This window comes from Electrophorus electricus, chromosome 15 (assembly GCF_041902795.1).
Source record: "Electrophorus electricus isolate QZ-2024a chromosome 15, ASM4190279v1, whole genome shotgun sequence".
Taxonomy (NCBI): Eukaryota; Metazoa; Chordata; class Actinopteri; order Gymnotiformes; family Gymnotidae; genus Electrophorus; species Electrophorus electricus.
In genome coordinates, this window is record NC_137511.1 from 16,483,364 (window position 1) to 16,493,230 (window position 9,867).

Sequence of the window (9,867 nt, forward strand, 5' to 3'; positions counted from 1 at the left end):
ATTTTACAATATAATTATAAAATACAATCAGCAACAATTCAACCAACCTTTTTAAAGACACACACATACAGAAATTGACAAACTGCAAAGTAACCTATGGGCCATAGTCTGTAACTGTACATTTCTAAAATAAAATCGCTGTTAGCTGTAGCTAATAAAGTAACAAATGATTGATACTAAACCACATAGTTAAACACACATATTCTTCTCAAATGCCTAGAAGCTATATGAAGGCATTTGCTTAAGTTGTCACAAATCATGTGTGCACACTATCTAGATGAGAATGCAAAATATGGGGACATTTTGTGTTATGACAGTTTTTTGTGTTCCTTAATATTACTATTTCAGAATATTTCTTTGTCAGTTTGGTTTTACATGTACTGAATCTGGATTCACTGACAAAGCTCGAATATTTTCAAGCTGTCTTTCATGCAACATGGAGAAGAACCACAGTATACTTGGAGAAGCATGCTAGATTATCAAACATTTATGAGAAATCATAAAAAACAGAAAAAAACTGTCAAAAATAGGACTCTAGATATAATTCGGTGACCATTTTCACATCAGGCCTATACCACTCAGGAAGCTCATATGTGTACAAAAGATTGGTAAGATTTAGAAAAGTCTGAGGAAAAATTATCACATTTGACTGCCAAACAGACTATGGTAGTTTATATTGAAATGAGCCTATTTGTCAAAAAACGTACACACAAATACAATATATTTTCCAGTATGCAACTAATTGTATTTAGAAAACTTAATATACAACAGCACAAGCAATGAATAGTAGAATGATGCTCTATGACTCTCATCAGGGAATAATGCTATTTATAGCTATTAGTAATCCTATTTAATGACCACCTTTTGCCTCATTCATTTGCAAATGCAAATCGCATTTGCCACCCAGTGACGACTATAGCGGTGGTAAAAGCCACAGATAAGAAGAACTGGAAAATCCACAGTATCCCAAGAGGCTGTTTCCTGTCTTAATTAACTAAATGCCCCCTGACGAAGCAGAGCCCTGCTTACAGAATTGGGGTGTCAACAGAAAGAAAGGGCCAAGCAATGTGAGCACTGCAGCAGACAGTCCAGAGAAGGAGGAGACAGGAAGAGACAGGAGGAGACAGGCCTGCTCTGTAGTGGCACATGGAGGCCTGCAGGACAGAAGGCGACAGCATCATCCAACAGTGCTGGGAATCATAGGAATGATATACATTGGAAAAAGCCAGGTGAGAAATCTTCCCAACAACAACGTGTTGATAAATACTGTTATATGTTACTTCTACTGCTTGGCAGCGGCTTTAGCAGGATATGGATACCATACCCCATACAGGCACAGAGACTCTTGCAGTTACAATGTCAAGAACATGGTCTGACTTTCATCACTGCAAGGTTACGAATAGGTTCTGTACTTTTGATGTCTGTGATTTTTTTCTCTACTTAATCTCCAATCTCATCATTAATGTCTTGACATTAATGAGATCAAATACAGCTGGTAATTGCAGTTAGGCCAGTTCATTTCAGTAGCCACTGGTTCACAGTGTGTAGAAAAACTTTTGAAGCATGGATCTTGGCCTCCAGGGTCGCATACATATGCTTCTATTTTGTGCATATGTTCCCTAAAGCTGCACTAAAGCAGCGATTCATAAATCTAGTGTGAAGCTCAGTTTACCCAAGCTCTGCTTTGCATAAAAACTTTATTGTTTTAGCATCAACTATAAAACAGGAGCACCTATATACAGCAATGCAGAATTAGGTCAAGTGTAAACACATCAGTGGTATATTCTGAATTTTGCTGCATAATCCTTACACAAGTGAGCTGCACTGATCCAGGAATGGCTGATGAAACGCTCCAACTACAAATGGCTTCATTTGCAACAGAAGTCTATTTCTGGCATGGCGGCAAATCTGTATCCCATGCGTGCACACATAACGTGTTAGATACTGCCCTGCTACATTAGGCAGAGTACAACGCATTATGTTCTAACAAAGCTTGAGCATAAGGCTGAACAGTTTGTAGAATGAAAAGCTCACATGGTGATGGATGAGCACATCTTGGCTTCCTATCTGACTATGCTGGAGTGGAAAACAAGGTTACTAAGCAGGGCTGGGAAACAACATGTTCCCTTATTATAAAGCAGGAGCATGGAATGCAAGCCCTGCATGAGGGCCCTCGGGGACCTCGATGGTACTGCACAGTCTCTCTCCATCTTACTGAACAGCGAATCCCTGACTGTCAATTCGACCAGCTTCTTGAGCCGTTACAGTAAAGGCAAACACTTCCTTTTGTAGATCTAGATCTTAAGATCTAGTTATTAATTCCCAAAGTACTGTCATTCCAAAAAAGCAGCTTCCATAAGTACAATCTGTGCCATTGCTCTCTAAGGGAAACAGAAAGGCAAGACTCAAGTGGGCAAAAGAACAGCAAAACTGGATCAATGATCAGTTGATGAGCCCAATTGATGAGCCCTTCCACTCAGGAGGTAGAGTAATGGTTTTGGGAATCTTTTCTTGGCACACCCTGGGTCCTCAAATACCTGTGCATGGACATTTGGACACCTCCATGGCCTTCACAGTCTCCAGATCTTAATCCTACAGAGCATTTCTGGGACGAGCTAGAACAAGCTGCTCAGAGCATGTCAGTACCTCCATCTAATTTGCAGAAACTGCAAGAAGCTAGCCTCTCTGAATGGGCTAAGATTCCTGGAGAACAATTTCAACATGTAGTAGAATCTGTGCCACAGTGAACTGCCGCAGTTCAGAAGGCCAAAGGTGGTCAAACACACAAACGCAGATGGGTTTCTCTAAAAAAGAGGCCATTCAGTGTATATTATTACTGTGTTCAGTCATCAATACCCAAAAGCCCATCAAGGCCATTGAAGATGATTTAAATGGCCATTGAAGAAACCTTTCCTTCAGGTTTCATATGTTTGTTTGTTTGTTCTAAGCAACATAACGATGCCTGTACTGTTGTTATTGTGATAAACATCAGATCACATTTTAGGAGCTATTCATCCTGAAATCCACATGAATCCAAACAATTTACAAACTTTGTGTTCAATAAAATGTAAAGGTATTTGCATAGTTCTTTTAACACTAGAACCTTTTAACAATAAAGAGGCATTGTTACATTAATTTGGGCCCAGACCTCTTCAAAGAAATGTGCTTCTGAAAATGAAAACGAGAGTCCACTGATGATAAGTACTCACATTACTGAGCTTCGGTCGTGTGTTTCAACGGCACCTGGTCATCGCGCTCTCTCCCACGCTTGCACGACTGCTTGCACACCTGGGTGATGACTCAATTCACACCCGCTCTAGTGTTATTCACCTTTATGGTGATTGCTTGCTGAGGGACATGCACAGTCACTTCAGAGCCTGAGTCAGGCTGTTTCTGGGCTCACCTTTGCACAGAAGTAAAAACTGTAAAAAATTACCATGTGCTCATTATTGTACTTGAGTGCTGTTTACTTTAAAAAAAATGTTTTTAAGGCATACAAAATACAAAAAGAAAACAACAGAGACAAAACTGTACCTTAAGTATAGATTATTTCAATCATTCTGGTGTCATATATGATTTTATAAATTAGGAGGAGCTTCTTTACCACAAAGTGTGCTGCATGTGTGTGTGAGTGGGTTTGTGTAATGAATGTGGGCTATTTTCACACTGTGGAGTGCAGCATGTGGCTCACTGGTGTCAAAGGACAAGCAACACTGCAGAAATGATAGCTGCTGCCTGGGTGCATACAGATCCCAGTGACCTCACTCACTCCAGAACTGTCACACACTTCCCAACATATCAGACAGCAGTTTACTCCCACATCTACACGCACTCACTCACATTCAGAAGCATGCACAAGCACACACACAAACTCACACATCCTACTGGAACCTCATCCGAGAAGATCGAACCAGAAAACCAGATCCCTGACCAGATACAGGAGACTTTTAACCGGTATCCTCTTTTCCCAAACAGCCTAATGTTGGATCAGCAAGACCCAGGGCAGAGGCATAATAATAATGACAGACAGCCTGGGCCATGAAGAAGAAACCCATCTATGGGGTTTCTGAGGACACAGAGATGAGAGCCCCTCTCAACCCTCCTTGTGTTTCCACCAGAGCAGCATAGCTCAGAATCCTGAACATAATGCTAGCTCGCCCCTGTGTCACACAGTCTTACAGTCATAGGCGTGCTAGAGTGGGGGAAAATCAGGTGACAATTTCAGGAGGTGATCTTATTATGCCCTGAGGCACGTTTCATTTGAATTCAGATGTAGAAACCCATAAAGATTATTAAGTGCTCCAAATGACTCAAGAAGGAGTTGGTTAATTTAACAGCTTAACAAACTGAATCTTTAAAAAAAATTTTTTTTATAACCTTAATTATTTAAAGCTATCGCGTCCGTGAAACATCAGAACATCTTAAATGCAAAGGAGATTAATCATTTGTGCAAAAGAAAAACATTACAATCACCTGACCAACTCAAAGTCCTGACATTATTTTAAAAAGGCCTCGTTTCAGTCAAAAAAAATGTTTAACCACGCAGTGCTCACTTTTCCAAAATGTGTTTGTTTCTGTACCAATAATGTATCTGTACAGCTGCCAAAATAGTTGATGTCTTACTATTCCATTAAAATCTCAACACACTTAAAAAACCCAAAACATAAGAAAGAAAGAGGGAAAAAAACAAAAAGGCAAAGACAATTCCAATTAAAGTTGGCAGATTGCTCTATGGATAGCACAGGCTTGGAGACTTAATATATTTACCAGTAGAAAAATACACACATAACTCAGTCTTCATAGAACTTAACATGACATAAAGGCAGAGACCAAAATTGGACTAAACAGTAGCTAGATTATCGGTATAGTCATTTGCATCAGTGGCAGTGGTAGCTCAGTGGTTAAGATACTTGACTAGTAATTGGAAGGTGGCCAGTTCAAGTTTCACCACTGCCAACACTGCTACTGTTGGGCCCCTGAGCAAGGCCCTTAACCCTTCAGTTGTGTTCAGTTGGAATTGTAAGTCGTTTGTATAAAAACATCAGCTAAATGCCGAAAATGTAAATACATCACTTTCACACCCTTAACAAGCAAGATCAAATGTGTGGCACTCAGTGAATGTATTTGATCCTTGTCTAAGTCCATTCAACAATTGCAGGAGTCCGAAAATACATAAAAAGACCATACTATTGCACAAAAGAGGAAGCAGGTCAAAGTGCAATTCACTTGGGTAAGTTAAAAAGGTGATCTTACAGGAGAAGTGTCTGATATTTTTATGTTATACAAGCACAGTCTGGTCCTGTATTAATATTGTCACGTGTTTGTCCACTGCCCCTGGCCTATCAGTGTTTGGCATCACAGGTCTATTCACCATTGGAGTCTTCATGACTGATCCAGCTTGTCCAGTAATTTTGCAAGATCTCTTATTTGCCTTTAAGCAATTGAGATAAATACCAATCAGTCCTGTTTCCTTGTTTTTTTAGAATTCTGTTTAGGCCGTCTGACTAGGGACGAATATTAACATCTGTTAGAGTAAGTGTATTTTCTAATTATCACCTTTGACAATAATATTCAAAATACTAATATTCAAGGAATAGCTCTCAAAACTTTGAAATTAAATAATGAAACCCAAAGGTCAATTAACAGTCATGCATATAACCAGCTACATGCACATTATATATTAATTGTCCCTAAAATACTTAAAAAGTTCATTTTTGCAGAGCTTCTAGGCATTTCCTTTCACCACTTAATGTGGTCAAGAACCTCCTACTATGAAAGGAAAAGGAAATTTGACTGACACACAAAATGACCACTCACTGCCTGCTGTTTTGGCATGATGTGTAGAAGGAAGCAATCTTGAAAATGGAGTCAGGACATAAACAGTACCTTGGGAAAACAGAAATATATGTTGGCACTGTTGATGTGGGACATGCTGTACCTGTAACACCAACAAAACAGTTGGAAAGGGGTTCATGGTAAATTACTTTAAATAGTGAGAGACCATGGAGTTCACAAACCATTTCAGTCACATGGATATATCTTGCTTACCTTACTAAGTACAACGACACTAAGACTGAACTGAGCTGGAACAACAAAACATTGATTCACGTCAGACCAGTATGAAACGATGCACGGAAGTGTGTATACACATAAGTGCCAATAACCAATCAGAAAGCAATTGGCCAGGTGGTTAGACTCTCTGTCTATGTGTGGGCGAAGCATCTGTGGCTGAAATTACTGTCTCAATGACTGACTGACTCTCTATTGTTGAAATGTGCAGGGGCAGCAAATACACAAAGGTGGTGCCACAGAAGTATTTTAACACTTCAGACAACAACACATAAGTTAATTACTGTTCCCTAATTAATCAAGTAAATATAGTGAAGTAGTTATATGGCTGATTTAAACCTAAGAATGCAATTTTTGTCCAATGTCATTCAATTTTTAAGCCAGCAGACCACAAGAATGTTTTTTTTTTTTTCAACAGGACAACACCCTCCCATCATAGAAAAAAGGAGACTCTCCTAAAAAGGAGGCTTGTTTTTATCCAAGTTCTGGATGAAAATGTAAATAAACCTGGACGGTACAGAAATTCATTATCTTGCTGTCATGTTCAACATCGCAGAACAGGATGAACAAAGCCAGAGAGCCACCAGCCAAGAAGAATGCGTGAGGCACATTCAGAAGCCAAGTCCCTCAAAGCAACCTGGAGAGAGCTGCCTCTAGAGTAAAAGCCTAAACAATACTTGTTCTCAAGAGCTGGTTGTCATGTCAATTCTGGAAGCCACCGTAGAATATCCGCAAACCTAGCCAATACAAAACAGACCACCTACACATTCAACAGACCACCAGTACAATTTAGTAACTTCTAGAGCAATTTTTTCCTTTTTGTTTGTAACATTTGGTCTCATAACTGCTCTGTTATACCCCAGGGGTTAAAAAAGTAGAACAATCCTGTTAAGTTACTGGATAATCTAAGGGCAAGATGGAGAAAGTAATATATGCCAAATCTGAATTGGCAGTCCTTGTTTTAAACTGCTCACATAGTATGATAAAGCAGTGGTAGATTCATGGAGGGAAAGTGGCTTGTATTGTTAATGAATTGTGACAAGAATTATTTATAACAAGTGTATGACTAGTTCATTTTAAATTCAACCCTACAAACCATCAAGGTAGGTTATATAAATATACAAAGGTCATTCAAGCAAATAACACATTCACCCATGTAAAATTAATTTGTACAGTAAAATTAACAAGTCTGACTGTCCTGTTTTTGAGCTACTGCAACTAATAGTGTCATTTCATGGTAAGAGTATTTACAATACTCTTTAAATCCATTTCCCACTTAACTTTTAAGTGTGAACAAGATTATTATTCTTTCCCATTCAAAGCTTTAACATGTTGTAATGGTGTGTTACAGCTATGTTAATGTGTACATATAATGCATAATGTTGTACTTAAGCTCACCACATTCCAGAAGAACGGGTTGAAGATGATGGCGACGACAGCCACACAGAACCTAGGCTCCATCAGGTCGATGTGCTTCATCACCTCTAATAGCACAGACATGTCGGCCTAAGAAAAATGGAAAGAGGAAAGATCCATTCATCTGGGTCATGTCTGGCAGGGATCAGTGGATGTGTATAAAATGCTAGGATTATTGCTTATGATAATAATTCAATAATTCAGTTGCAGTAACAGACCCTTCTTTTTTTACAGTAAGAAAGAGAAACTACCTCTGTGACTTATTTTGGTTTCTCATTTTCATTTAAATCAGAAAGTGATGTACTTGTGAAAATATGTGTAAAGAGAACAGACTCTCTTTCACCCTTCCTTATCTTTTTTGTCCTAATGCATCATTATTAGGTCTACATCCCTGGGTAATAAAGCGGTTATGCAACAAATGGTGATCTTATGATGCAGTGCAATGCAAGATCATCAGACCCCAACAAACAGCCTTTCTGAAAACCTCCCCTTTCAGGGTAAAATTTTGTTTATAGGAAAACTAAGGGGTCTGACATTCCTTCAGACACAAAACACATCTGATAGGCCATCACTTTACCTGCACAAACATGGTCATCAGAGCTCTGCACAGGACAATGTTGCAAGGACATCAAGTGTCATATGTCAAACTAAGTGGGTGGAAACACTATTTAAAGTGTGACAACATGTCCAAGGGATAAAATAGAACTAACATTTACATTTACATTTATGGCATTTAGCTGACATAAACAGTATGAAATATTTATTGCATCAGATAAGATTGCTGTAATAGACTTACATTTGTTTGTTTGTTTTTTTGTTGTTGTTGCTTGTTTATTTGTTTTTTACTGGAATTTACTTTATTGTGTCTAGCTTTTTTCTTTTTGAGGTGACAAGAACCATCTATACGGTATATAGATACAATACATGTGAAGACAGACAAGGGTTGGATCCAGTGATACATGATGAAAGACTTAGCAATTTTCTTGTGTGCTGTGAACAAGAACAGCACGGCCCTGAGTAATTGTTTGACAAATGTCCCAGAACGACGGAAAGTTCCAGCAAATATAAGAGCTGGTCTTTTTGTTAGGGTTACTAGGAAAACTAGCTTAATGGAAAGCTAGTTGTCACGTGAGGGGTGTCGAAGAAATTCTTAATGAAGGATATGACACTCTGGGATCTTTAACAAGGACAGTTTATATATGTTCTTTAAAACTGCAGCTAAAGGCATGTGTTCAAACGCTGCACCGATTTCACCAAGACAATGTCCAATGCACATGTTAGTGTATCTGGCCAATAAACAGACCATGCTACCTATTATCCTCCCCGTCCAAGAGGAGACTTGTCAGTACGTTTATATTTATATATCTAAAGATACTTTACTGGGAAAAAAAGATAAATTACATCACAAACGGGCACCCTTTGAGCATCTATCGCGAAGTAATGACAGTTCATTATTAGGAGAGATTGCAAAATGGCCGTTGGTCTGATATGGTTGTCCTTTTTATGTCTTTTCCATAAATGTTATATAAACATGACAATCCGACAAAGTCTACTAAAATATTTCCTTCTTTTAGAGGCTGGAAACTACTAACTAGCTAGCAAGCTACAATACCTTGGTGTAATCCACGTTACTGAACCCTCCGCAGCAATCCAACACGGGATTTCTCTCAAACACGACAACGCCGTTCATACAAATATAGCTGATGCTTAAGTGGAACTTAGTCATACGTTTTTGATTTAAACGGCATGGACAACATCCTATGTATAGAGAGTTTCGATATATAAGAAATAAAACAATTTGTTAAAGACACATGTCAGTGTTTCTAAAGCGACATGACAGTAGTAAACTTTGACCTACAAATGTTGAAATGGATTGTGGGTAATATAGTTCACGAACCAAAACCCGTCGTTCATTCAACGCTGGTGGACGACAATGCTGTTAATGTCCTAAAAGACAGATTGTAAAGAAAAAATGATATTTTTTAAAGTATTTTTTAAACATTTTGCGTATGTTCTAAACATGATTTCAAACTACATGTAGCCTACATTTAACATTTAGTTGCATTAAAATTGACGTTCACGTTTAATATTTACATGTAGCAATTAGATATTAAGTACATTTGCAATATAATTTTCCAATTCAGCAAATCACAATACTGAAACACATCAATTCTATTACAAGATCAGTATGATAATGGATAATGGTTCAATTTTTTTTCCACCTGGAAAAATATCTGTAAATGAAATGGATTAAGAGTTGTCTTTAGACATCATTAGATGAAGGGGTAATATGAGTCAGCCTGAAAGAGAAACAGAAGTGCACAGTATTGCATTACAGAGATTACATTTCAATAATTTGAACAGTTCCTAGATAAAAGAAAA

The 9,867-nt window shown here is 38.2% G+C and overlaps 1 protein-coding gene across 2 annotated transcripts in view; it reads right to left on the bottom strand.

Moving 5' to 3' along the window:
- Window positions 1–9,349, bottom strand: part of pemt (phosphatidylethanolamine N-methyltransferase) — a 50,016-nt gene extending 40,667 nt beyond the window's left edge. The window contains exons 1-3 of one of the 2 annotated variants that reach the window (XM_081697738.1): window positions 9,098–9,349; window positions 8,282–8,385; window positions 7,468–7,575 (exon numbers count right to left, since the gene is read on the bottom strand). In XM_081697738.1, the coding sequence (XP_081553864.1) occupies window positions 7,468–7,569 (102 nt within the window). In that variant the 5' untranslated portion in view covers window positions 7,570–7,575; window positions 8,282–8,385; window positions 9,098–9,349. The remainder of the gene's footprint in view (window positions 1–7,467; window positions 7,576–8,281; window positions 8,386–9,097) is intronic. The other variant, XM_027005084.3, reaches the window with a different exon arrangement.
- Between the last annotated feature and the right edge of the window lie 518 nt (window positions 9,350–9,867).